The 13,264-nt window shown below is 38.0% G+C and overlaps 1 protein-coding gene across 1 annotated transcript in view; it reads left to right on the top strand.

The window, feature by feature from the left end:
- Positions 1-12,154, top strand: part of LOC114093242 (protein mono-ADP-ribosyltransferase PARP14) — a 50,084-nt gene extending 37,930 nt beyond the window's left edge. The window contains exons 14-17 of the mRNA XM_027935935.2: positions 60-659; positions 2,510-2,643; positions 9,276-9,450; positions 10,000-12,154. Of these exons, the coding sequence (XP_027791736.1) occupies positions 60-659; positions 2,510-2,643; positions 9,276-9,450; positions 10,000-10,286 (1,196 nt within the window). The 3' untranslated portion in view covers positions 10,287-12,154. The remainder of the gene's footprint in view (positions 1-59; positions 660-2,509; positions 2,644-9,275; positions 9,451-9,999) is intronic.
- Positions 12,155-13,264: the final 1,110 nt, after the last annotated feature.

Genomic DNA, 13,264 nt, shown 5'->3' with positions numbered 1-13,264 from the left:
TATGTAATTCCTAATATTGCCATCATATGAGAAATAGCTAATCTTCCTTTTCTCTTTAGCATTTTTGGGCCTTTCAAAGCAATCTCCCAAAAAACGGAATCCCTTGGTTTTGGAAAAGAAAACAGAATTGGTAGTTTTCCAGGTGTGTGGTGAAAATATAAACAATGTGGACAAAACTATCTCCTGGCTACAAGAACTGATTAAAAAGGAGCAGTGTTCTTACACTAGTGAAGATGAGTGTATCAAAAACTTTGATGAAAAGGAGTACCAGAAACTGAATGAGCTACAGAAGACTTTAAATATTACCATTTCCCTGAACCAGAAGAGACCTTTAATTGAGGTTTTGGGAATTAGCAGAGATGTGCTACAGGCTCGAAATGAAATTGAGGAAATGATCAAGAGCATTCGATTGGCCAAAGAAAAGGAAACCCGGGCAGATTGCATCAGTGACTTTATAGAATGGCAATATGATGACAATAACGTTTTTGTTCCTTTTGACAAAATGACCAGTCTGAAATTGGAGGATGCAAGGAGAGCAAAGAATAAGAACGTTGTTGTCAAAATTAATAATCAGAACTATACAGTGAATCTGAACACATACATTGCCACAGATCCACATGGACACAGTGTAACTATTCAGCGCCTCACAAAATCTGAAGGTGAGTTAGATTTTCATGCTTGTCATCTGTCATTTTAAACCTACTTTGGGCTTAACACTATTTGGATATGTATAAAATTTTCAAGTAGATAAAACTCCAGTAACCCTAATGGAATAAACTAAAAGACTTGGTCTCTGAGCTTAAAGAGTTTACTCTTTGGCCATGGACACACAGCATGGACATGACCCCACAGTCTGAGAATGCCCATCTTAATGATACCAATAGCCAAACCTTGCATTTGTTCCTGTCTCTAATTTATGAGCTTCCCCAGAGCCAGCTCTGCTGGGGAGGTAATGGCTGCATCAGCCACGGAAGGGAAGAAAATAGGCCCAAAGAGAAAGTGGCCCAAGATTTTCTAGAGGGGGAAAAAACAGGACAGAATGGTCAGAGGGGGCCTCTCTGTGTCCCTGGTGACCCTGGGAGCATCCTAATTCTATTCCCAGAAGTCATCTCTGTCCTGAGCAGCAGTTTCCTTGACACACATCAGGAAGCCACCCACGGATCCTGAGCCATCCCCAAGAAGGGAATGCCTGTCCCATGTAAACCCCATCCCTGCCCTCGACACATAAGTCGCCCAGTGGAAAGCAGTAACTTGGCTTCCCATACACTATGTTCATCTCTTGTGAGATGAGTATGAATGAATTCCAGAGATCCTGAGCCCGCTGGGGAAATGACGTGACCAATCATGTGTAGTAGTCAGGATAGGAGGGAGGTCTGCCACCACAACCTGCCAAATGGCAAAATGTACCCCACACTGACCTCTTAAGGACATGGTGAAAAACAATGAGAAAATAGACGTGGAGTACACTGTGATGATGGCAAGGAAGGGTTCTGGCAAATTCTATGCATAAGCAAAAGAATAGTAACTATTTCAGACAGGTAGGAAAATAATGTGTTGTTTAATTGTGCCAGAGTAGAGGCTGAATAGAAACTAAAGATGAGGTATAGTGCACCAGTGGTTCTCCCATCTTAGCATGATCAGAACTTAAGATGAAGAGTCGCAGGCTTCACCCCTGGAGACCTTATTCAACAGGTGTGAGGTTTCTGTTTTGTTTGGTGTCATGGATCAAACCCATTATGCAGGCTCAGCAGTGTTCTATTGCTGAGCTAAATCCTAGCCTCTTTGGTTGGTTTGTTTGTTATTTTTTGTATGTACTTAGGTACTAGGAATTGAACCCAGGGGTGCTACCACTGAGCTACATCTCGAGGCCTTTTTAATTTTTTTTTTTAAATTTGAAATAATTTCTCTCTAATTGCCTGGGCTGGCCTGAACCTGGGATCCTGTTGTCTTCAGCCTCCTGAGTTGCTGGGATTATAGGTGCGCCACTGTGACTGGCCCCTTTCTTTTCTTTCCTTTTTTTTTAAACCTTTATTGTATTTATTTATTTTTATGTGGTGCTGAGGATAGAACCCAGTGTCTCACACATGCCAGGCAGGCACTTTACCACTGAGCCACAACTACAGCCCTTTTCTTTTTCTTTCTTTTTTTTTTTTTAATATATTTTTTAGTTGTAGTTGGACATGTGTCTGTGAAAATATGGAGACATGCACAAATTCATTTTTTTTTAATGTGGTGCTGAGGATTGAACCCAGCACCTTGCATGTGCTAGGCAAGCACTCTACCGCTAAGCCCCAGCCCCAGCCCCTCTTCTGTTCTTTTTAATAACAAGAATTCAGTTGGTTCTGATATTGATGGTCTATGATCCACACTTGAAAAAAAAATATCCTAGAAAGATGAGGAAATGGAATCATGGAATTAGGAGTTTGTAACACAAGAGCACAGATGATACTCAGTTAATTCAAAGCATACCAGGCGTGTGCAGCAGAACCCTCAAATGTCTGCTTTGCAGTTGAAATCCCTGAGTACTGGAGTGACATGAAGCAGCAGAATTGGTGTGCGGTGGCGCTGCAGCCAAGTGATCCAGAATACACCACTGTGGCAAGCAAGTTTAACCAGACCTGCTCACAGTTTGTCATAGAGAAGGTAAGTCAACTGCTGACATCATGTCTCTTGATGGCAGAGATAACTGATATCATGGCCCTGTCTAAACGCATTTTTATTCATTTTCTATTGCATTTTTAACCAGAATTAGAATATTTATGGTAATTAGATTCTAGATTCTATTTATGGCACCACAATTACTAAAATTTAAAGTCTTGTGTCAGTTGTTACAACACAATCTTAGACGACAATCCCATGTTAGAATATTAAAGATACATCATATTTACTTTGTGAAGCAAGCTAATAAAATTTAATGATATGGCTTCAAAGTTGGATTTGATAACTAGCAAACATGAGATAGTGATGCATGGAGGGTCCTCACTCAGGATTCTGCTCTTTTGCTTCTGTGTTCACAGGTCAGAGGGTGCTAACTGCCTTGATAAACTCTGTAGCCTTTTCTCTATTCTCAATTATTTTGGCATCTTTTATGTTAAAACATTATTAATACTGTCCTTTGAAATGATGTTCCTATCTGACTTATGTGAAAAGATATTTGACTTTTTTCTCCCTCTTTAACTAATTTCCCTCTCATTATCATTGTAATCTGTTTTTCCTTCATAGGACTCACAGTTTGGTCTTCTGTCTCTGTATCTTGCTGGGAAATTTTTACCCCTCTTGCGTTCAGCCATTCTTTCAATCTTGATAATTCCTAAATCAACACCACCAAACTGTATCTTTTACTCAAGTTTCTAGAACTTACTCAAGTGGCCTAAAATCTCTCCTCTTGAATGTGTAACTGCTAAATCAACTTTTCTAAATCTAACTCATCATCTATTACTTCTGTGTTCTCTTCCTTCCCCATTTTTGTCCTTGATTCCACCATTTGCTGGGAAAATCAGAGATCTTTGATTTCCTTCCATTCATCTGTGATAATGAGTCTTCCAATAAGACTTTCATTTTTTTTTCTTTGCAAATTTTCTTTACTGCCTGCCATCACTCTGTTTATTCATGTAGTTAAAACAAATGATGATTCAAAAAGATCTCCAGTGTCCTACAAAGATATATACTATACCTTTAGATAAAATAAATAGATGAAGAAAAAATGGATAAAGAGAGAAGGAAGGTAGAGAAAATAAGATAATACCTAAATATTGCCAGGTCACAATATAACACAAGGTCTTAGACAGTTGTACATTTGTCCCTGAGTTTCCTAGTTTCCTAGTGGACAAAGTCAAGAAGTAAATACCGAGTAGTTACAAGACTCATAACATCCACAATAAAAGAATAAACCTTCTGATGACGAGACTCATGGCTCTTCACAATTCTGAGACTGACTCCTGAGAGATTTCTTTGGTGGCTCAAGTATTGGAGAATATCCTTAACATCATCTTCATGATAAATTCAATATCAAATTTATATCACCTTTTCTTAAACCTCCTTTAATGTAAACAGGTTGAACAAAACTAATGCCTGATTGAATGAAAACAATTCTATGAGGAACCAAGACAATGGGATTCAAGTGTGTAGCTATTTGATGGTCTAGTTCTGAGATAACAAAGTGTCATTCCAAATGCCAATTACAGAAAACTGGTAGTGGCTGACTGGCCCATTTAACGAGATGCCAAATTCAGATGAGCTGGGAATGTGCTAATTGATGAGCAACATCTGTAGTAGGCCCTGGGAGGCCTGCCATGGATGGACAGACCTCATCAGAGAAATGAATCCAATAATGTTTAAATAAAATCTTATGTGAAATCCCATTGTAGGAACCAGGAAATCCTAGTGTATGAACCCAATAAAAGCTGAAGTAGGTAGTACGTACTCTGTAACATACACCTCTGTGTTGTTCCTGGTAGTATGAAAACACCAACATAAAAAATTGCTGCTCTGTCATCTTGCATTATTGTTATGTCTTATGATTAAGACTTTTTAATGTCCACAAACCTTGTACTTAGATTCAACCATTTTACACATTTGCATTTGAAAGTTAAGTTATGGACATCATGACACTCTAAATAATTTAGTACATATTTTTTAAGAACAAAGACATTCTCTAAATTACAAAATACCATTATACTATGTAAGAAAATTACCATTAATGCACTAATATCCAGTATAGACACCATATTCGAAATTCTCCAATTGCTTAACAAATCTTTTTTATTCCTATTTCCCTGCTATACCAACTTTGGTTATACACTATATTTGGTCATTATATCTTCCTCATATTTTCTAATATAGAATCGTACTCCTGCATTTTTTAAAATAATTTTTTCATGACATCAAATTTTTGAAGAGTTTAAGCCAATTGTGTTGTAGAGTGTCTCACATTCTGGACTTAATACCTTGGTATTTTGGAAAAAATTCCAATCAGTTTTCTTATAGATTCTAGGTTTGTCTGATTCATCATAGTCATTTAATTTATTTCTGTATACTCTTTATTTCTGGTAAACTGAGAATTAGATTTAAAGGTTAAGGTAAATTCAGATCAACATTTTTATAATACTTCATAGGTGATATTTCACATCAGGAGTTTCATATGGTAAGTTTGTCCCACTGTTAATGATGCTAATATTAATGATGATATTGTCCCCAACCATCTCTTATCCATTGATTTTAACACCCACTGATCATTCTTGCCTGAATCCATTGTATCTACAAGATGACGTTCTAATGCTGGCATTCCTTTTGTATTTCTTATCTGGCTGTTTTTAAAAGAATAAGTTTTCTTCCTTCATGCTTTTAAAAAAGGTTTATTACATTGTATTTAATTAGAGTGATTATTCCTTTAGATGTAAAAATCATCCTATGTTCGGCTGGTAGGAAATTGGCTTCCATGTCTTTTCCCCTTACACTTGGAACATTTCTTCACTTCCTAGCATAAGGTCACTCATGCCTACTTTGTGCTTTCTCTGTCTCAGGCTTGGAACCAGTTGTTTCCCTAAAAGTCCTGATTGCATGTAGTGGGGAACGGCAGTAAGAAAGCAGAGTTGTGTGCTGAGTGAGTTCACTGCTACTGAGGTGTTGTGATTCCAGGCCCTTATGTTTCTAAAGCTAAGAAAATCATGAGCTCAAATTTGTGTTTTCTGTTAAAATTTAATATTATAGACTTTTTCTTAAAATATTTTTATTTGTTTTAATTGGCTATACATGACAGTAGAATGCATTTACGCATTTTGATATATCATACATAGATGGGATATAATTTCTCATTTTTATGAGTGTAAATGTTGCAGAATCATATTGGTCATGTTGTCACATATATACATACAGTAATAATGTCTGTCTTATTCTACTATCTTTCCTATCCCCACATTCTCTCCCTCCCCTCCCATAACTTCCCTCTATCTAATCTAAGGCAATGCTGTTCTTCCCTAGTGCCCCCCCCCCTGTAAATTAGCATCTGCATATTAGAGAAAGCATTCAGCCTTTGGTTTTGTGGGATTGGCTTATTTTGCTTAGCATGATATTCTCCAGCTCTAACCAGTTATACCACACCTTGATATTTATCCACTGGCAAATGCCATAATTTCACTCTTCTTTAAAGCTGAGTAATATTCCATTGAGTATATATACCACATTTTCTTTATCCATTCATCTATTGAAGAACACCTAGCTTGGTTCCACAGTCTAGCTATTGTGAATTGAGCTGCTACAAACATTGATGTGGCTGTGTCACTATAGTATGCTGATTTTAAGTCCTTTGGGTATAAACCAAGGAGTGGGATAGCTGGTCAAATGGTGGTTCCATTCCCAATTTTCTGAGGAATCTCCGTACTGCTTTCCATAGTGGTTGCACCAATTTGCAGTTCCACCAGCCATGTATGAGAGTACCTTTTTCAACATATCCTTGCTAACATTTATTGTTGCCTGTATTCTTGATGATTGCCATTCTGACAGGAGTGAGTTGAAATTTTAGAGTAGTTCTGATTTGCATTTCTCTAATTGCTTGAGATGTTGAACACTTTTTCATATATTTGTTGATCAGTTGTATTTCCTCTTCTGTGAAGTGTCTGTTCAGTTCCTCAGCCCATTTGTTGGTTGGATTATATGCTCATATATGAACATATGACCAGTGTAACTCCACATCATGTTCAACCACAAGAATGGGATCAAAATTGTAATGGATTACACACCATGTATATATGTCAAAACGCTCTCTACTGTCATGTACATCTAAAAGCAACAAATAAAAATAATCTAATATGCTGCTTTAATATATTAAAAATAATAGATGAAGTGTCACTAGATTCAAAATGTATATTTTTCTAGAAAGAAGGCAATTACTGTCATAAAAATATAGTGTTAGAAAAATTATTATAGCTGTAAAGTATGTGACATGCCTATCTGTGACACAGTTAATTTTAAAAGTATCACCAAGCATACAAATCATAAGAATAAAATGCGGAACAATTAAAAAAAAAACTACACTCAGATTCCATGTAACTTCAGTTAGATTGGCAATCATCAAGAATAAAAGTAACAACAAATGCCTGTGAGGATACAGGGGAAAAGGAACTCTTGTACACTATTGGTGGGAATGTAACCGTATGGCCACTATGGAAATCACTATGGAGGTTCCTCAAAAGACTAGGAATAGAACCACCATATAATCCAGTTATAGCCCACCTTGATATTTATCCAAAAGAATTAAAGTCAGTATACTCTAGAGATACATTCATAACTATTTTATAGCAGCACAATTCACAACAGCGAAATTATGGAATCAGTTTAGGTGTTTGTCAACACCTATTTATGAATGAATAAAGAAAACATGTCTTATATACACGATGAAGTCTTCTTCCACCATAAAAAATGAAATTGTATCCTTTACAAGAAAATGGAACAGGAGAGTATCATGTTTAGCAAAATATGCCAGATTCAGAAAGTCAAGCATTGTGTTTCCTTTCGAAGCTACAGGAAAAAAGAGAAAAAAGGCGATGTTATGAAAATAGAAGGAAGATCAGTAGGTAGAGAAGTGGCATTAGGGAGAGGGAGGAAGGGGAAAGGAAGGTACTGGGGAAAGAAATTGCAAATTATGTTATGTGTTTGCACTAATATGCCACAGTGAACCCACTACTCTGTACAATTATTATGTATGAATAAAACATTTAAAAAAAGAAAATTTGATTTATAATAACATTAATTTTGTTGTATATTATAAATATGATACCAAAATTATTAGCAAAATTAAAATAGCAAGACCAACTTTCTTTGGTTAGTTTTAGAATGTTTCATCTTTTTCTAGTCTTTGTCTTTTTTTTTTTTTTTTTTTTTGTATTTTTTTAGTTGTAGTTGGACACAATACCTTTATTTATTTATTTTTATGTGGTGCTGAGGATCGAACCCAGGGCCTCGCATGTGCTAGGCGAGTGCTCTACCGCTGAGCCCCAGCCCCAGCCCCGTTCAGTCTTTGTCTTTTAACCATTTTATAGTTATATATTAGCTCGTATATTTAAAATGTGTCTCTTAGTAGCAGCATATGAGTTTTGTCTTTCTCTTTATCTTTTAAGTAGAGTACTTAATCTGTTTATTGCATTTAATGTGTTTACTGATGTTTGGGTTTAAATATTTCACTTTAATATTTTTAAAATCATTTTTATAACTTTATTTTATTTCTTTATTTTTTATGTGGTGCTGAGGACCAAATCCAGTGCCTCACACATGCTAGGAAGGTCTCTACCACTGAGCCACAACCCAGCCCTTAAATATTTTTATCAAATCTGTTCCTTGCTCTTTTTGTCCCTTTCTGACTTCTTTTCGGTTAATCGTTGCTGTTATTCTATTTTCTCCCCCTATTAGATTGTTGGTTGTGTGTCCTATTATAATTCTTTTCTTAATTACTCTGGAAATTACAAAGTATATCCTTGGTTTATGAAACTTTAATGTAGTGTATTTATTATTATTTTTTTAGACAATGCAGCCACTTTTTAAACCGTATTTACCCCTGTCTGACTTTTTTGCTGCTCCTAACATTGACCAACATATTTGCCCTTTCCTCCTAGTGCTCTTCAATACTTCCTTCATTTCTGTGCTTCCGACTGGGATCATTTTCTGTACTTTCTCTAATATTGATCTAGTCATGGTGGATTATCTCCAGTTTTGGTCTGCAATGATTTTATTTTGCCTTCCATCTTTGAAGGATAGTTTTTGCTGGGTATGGAATTCTGAATTGGCAATCATGTGTTTCAGGCACTTTGAAAAAGTTATTCCACCATGTTCTTGATTTTATTGCTTCACTCTGTACTAGATACTCTACTGTTCTTCCCACAGTTACAACATGGCTAGGTCAGTCAGTATCCCAGGAGGGCTGGGGCATCAAGAGAGGCAAAGGACGGAGCAAGGTTATTGGACAGGGCAATAGAAGCGATTATTGGATGCACATAAATAGCAGTTACCGGACAGACTGGATCATCAGATTTTTATCATGAGTACTTAAGATCCTAAATAGTATGCTTTTATGTGTCTGTAGCAGATGTTGAAAAACAAACCAACATTCATCCCAATTTCTGTTTTTATGAAACACTGGATCTGAAAAGATTTCCAGGCAGAAAGTTGTCATTTTCTGTTGAGTGTAATTTTTATTTATGAAAAATAGTGATCATGTTTCATTGGCTGTATACTTAGCAAGTGCCCCTGGCACTGGCAGAATAATTTTTTTCATTAATTTGTAGATTGAAAGGATCCAGAATCCAGATCTCTGGAATAGCTACCAGGCAAAGAAAAAAACCATGGATGCCAAGAATGGCCAGGTACAAAATGAGAGGCTACTCTTCCACGGAACAGATGGTGGCTCTGTGCTATATGTCAATGGAAATGGCTTCAACCGCAGTTATGCTGGAAAGAATGGTAAGAAGTGAGGGATCTGCCTGCTCCAGAGGAGGTGTCAGCCCTGAGAACCCAAGCTGACTAGGGACAATGTGGATTTACTTATTTTCCTCATGGTTGGTGACCAGGTTGCAGACAAAGTTTCAGGGTAGGACTCACTGTATTCCATCCTAAAGGGACTCACTGGCCCTACGAGGTGGACAATTTGATTTTTAAAAACGAAACACACATGGATCCAGGCGCCATGGTACACGCCTGTAATCCTAGTGGCTTGGTAGGCTGAGGCAGGAGGATTGTGAGTTCAAAGCCAGCCTCAGCAATTTAGCGAGGCCCTAAGTAACTCAGTGAGACCCTGTCTCTAAATAAAATACAAAAAGGGCTGGGGATGTGGCTCAGTGATTAAGAGACCCTGGGTTCAATCTCTGGTACCAAAAAAGAAAAAAAAAAACACAAAATATTTAAACTGAACATTGTTTTTTTTTTTTTTACATTATTTGACATAGTGGACCAACATGTCAAATTCTACACTAAATTGAAATTCTTAAACGTGTTTTGTTTTTCTCTTCACAGCTGTAGCATATGGAAAGGGAACCTATTTTGCTGTTCATGCCAGTTATTCTGCCAATAGCACTTACTCCAGACCAGATGTAAATGGGAAAAAGCATATGTATTATGTGCGAGTACTTACTGGAATCTACACCCGTGGACACAGTTCATTAATTGTGCCTCCTTCAAAGAATACGCAAAATCCGACGGACCTGTATGACTCTGTCACGGATAATGAACAAAGTCCAAGTATATTTGTAGTATTTTATGACTATCAGGCATACCCAGAGTACCTCATTACTTTTAGATAACATTTTGGGTTCTTTCTCAAAAGCCATTGTTCATTTATACCTATCTAGTTGTAAAAACAAGTATATGATTTTTAAAAACCTCTTAATAGCTTTTTCCAAGATCAAAATATCCTTCTGTGGCACTGAAAACTTCTCAGCTTCTCTTTCATGATGCAGATGAATTATGTTGAGAGCAAATAAATTTGAGAATTTGGGTGGACAACTGTGTGTCCACAGGTATGGACATCAAATCCATGGGAAAGGAACAGGTTTATATATTCAAGAAGGAGAGACTTATAGTCTCACAGACAGTAGACACAGCCATACAATTCCAGCTGCCACTAGCAGGAGGACACAGCTGGAATCATGTCAGGTGCTACAGTGCACTAGGAAGTTTGGTGTGACTAAGTGCTGGGGCTGCCGTCTTCCTTGGGGGCCAGCATGATGTCTTATTCATGTTTTTGTCCTTGGAGTGTGGTCTATATCTGAGATGTAATGGATGTTCCATAAGTGTTTGATAAACCAATCTGGAATGAAAAAGCCTTCTTAGTCAGATTCCTACCCAAAGTAGGAGCCATCTCATCAGTATCCTTGACCTATATTGCCTTTTCGTCAAATTGAACAGATTCCACTGCAGGGAACTTCTTCCTTCACAAACCAGCCCATGCCATGTGGGAGCTTGAGCTAGGGCTCTGACTACAGTGTGTTTGCACTCTGCACAAATGGGCACAGGTGGATTACATCTCATGGAGTTGTGCAGACAAGAAGCCACTCTACCTGCCAAACACTGAACCTAAGTTTGCCTTCTTACCGTATCTACTCCCTGGTATTGACACTATTCCATGAAAACAATGGGACAGTCTTCAGTGGATGCCCTCCTATGCAGCTAAGATGGATGGACTCTCAGGTTACTACACAGTGTATTTCCCTTGGCAGCCTCGCTTTTGACAGTTTTAAAGCCATGTGTATAAATAAGCCAAAGGAATTAAGCAGTCATTTTGCTAATTTGATAACTCAGTATCTATTGGATGGTCGAGTTGGTTTTTATTTAACTTACTCAGATAAATTTCAGATTCAAACACCATTTGTTGAGAACGTAGGTCAAATTAGATAGTATACTAGGTGCTTTCACATACATTATTTTATTCCTACAAACAATCATGTGAGTTAAGAATTATATTTTAAGGCTGAGGAAACATGTTCGGATTGCAAGAAGCCTCCTTGCCTGAGGTCACCTAGGCAGGAACCTCGAGAGCCAGCCACTGAGTCTGGGTGCCTCAGCACCCTTTGCTCTTCTTCCCACCACAGAACATGGTCTCTAAATTAATGCCATCGATTTGGGAATATCCCACATAATCTTTGAAATACTCCCATAATTCCTTAGCTTTTTCCCTTCTGGCTTTGGTTTCCATTACGTCTCCTCATCCAAAGTTCTGTAGGCCAAGAAGCCAGAGCCAACGCTGATGGGAAGCCAGTGCAGATGGCACACCTGGATGCTGGGATGGCGGGAGGATAGAGTCGCTCTTCCGAGGCTACAGGGAGCAACATCAGACCTTCCTTCCAGTGGAGGAGGGTGAGGAGGCCACAGGTGCTGCTCCATTGACAGAGGTCTTCCAACTTCGGCTGCTGCCGCCATTTGTCTATATTTGGATGGCAAAGACTCTGTATGTCTTGGGGGGGGGGGTGGCTTTCTAGCCAATGGCATCTGAACCTAGCACCAGCAACTTGGAATAAAAAACACAGACCTACTCTCATTTGCTTTTGTTCTCCAGTGGTTTGGTTGACTCGGGGCAAGGCTGAAAAGCAGAGTGTGGTGCACTTAGGATTAATGATCTAGTCAGTAAATGTTATAGTTATCATCAATCTAAATAAAGATGTCATTTTCCTCCTTTTTGGGTAAAATTACTTGGAAAATTGTCACTTGGTAGAAAGCACTTTTCTCCCAAAGGGCAAATGTGGGGGATATAATGCTAAACAGTGGCCACTGCTGATAAAAAGCCACAACTAAACGTGACAGCATCGTGGAATGCTCAGACTACTAATATCCAGATGGAAAGTACAGGAAGGGAGGGGCACAAGACAGGAATAGTTCAGTAAATCTGATAGGTCCTGGTGGGTCAGCATAAGGTCAGAGACATTTTTGTGGATTTCTGAAAGTATCACGGGCCCTTGCATTGTGCCTACTGAACCAAATGGATATATCAACTCTGCTGACTCACACCTTGGTGTTGTGACATTAGTATAAGTCTGAGCTTGTGTTCTTGAGCTCCTTTGGCCAGTGGTGAGTCAAAGTATTCACTGACTAATTGGTTTCACTCCCTCAGGTGTGCTTATCCACGAGACGCAGCATGAAGTGGGCACCAGCTCCATTGGTGGGTGACAGTTCCCCCTTTCCGCTGTTCTCTCTTACAATGTCCCTTTGCCGATGGACCAGGATTTCTTGCTGCCTCATAATCTCGATCCCTATAAAACCAGGAAATTAACTCCCATTTACACTTAGAAATCCAATTATACCAATGTCTTATCTTCTTCCCAGGCCTCTGCATGTCAAGGACTAGTACTTACAACTGAATGAAAGGCTTTCTCTCAGGAGACCTTTCAAACCTTTCTGACCCCAACTTAACTAAGTACATACATCTAGCCCAGTACATGTGCAGAATAAATAAAAAGTTTTATGATAACTATACTTCACCTCAAAATAAGATTTTCCTGAAGTTTCACACAATAATGCTTACACTTACTACTGCAAGTCACTGAAGTTATCTATAATTTCGAATATTTGCATGATTTTGAGTTGTATTGAATCCTAACACATTCTATTTCATATTGATCTCACTCTGTAAATCAATATTTTGACTCATTAATGGGTCACAACATAGTAAACATAAAAATTACCTGAAGAAAAAGATAAACCTTATATTTGGCCACAATATCCTCTGCCCCAAAGTATGGAGTATTGCAAACAAGCCCTTTAATCTGCTTAGTCAAATATTTAATGA

The sequence above is a fragment of the Marmota flaviventris genome, chromosome 8, assembly GCF_047511675.1.
Source record: "Marmota flaviventris isolate mMarFla1 chromosome 8, mMarFla1.hap1, whole genome shotgun sequence".
NCBI lineage: Eukaryota > Metazoa > Chordata > Mammalia > Rodentia > Sciuridae > Marmota > Marmota flaviventris.
The sequence above is the reverse complement of the archived record's forward strand: the minus strand, read 5'-3'. Positions and strand labels throughout refer to the sequence as shown.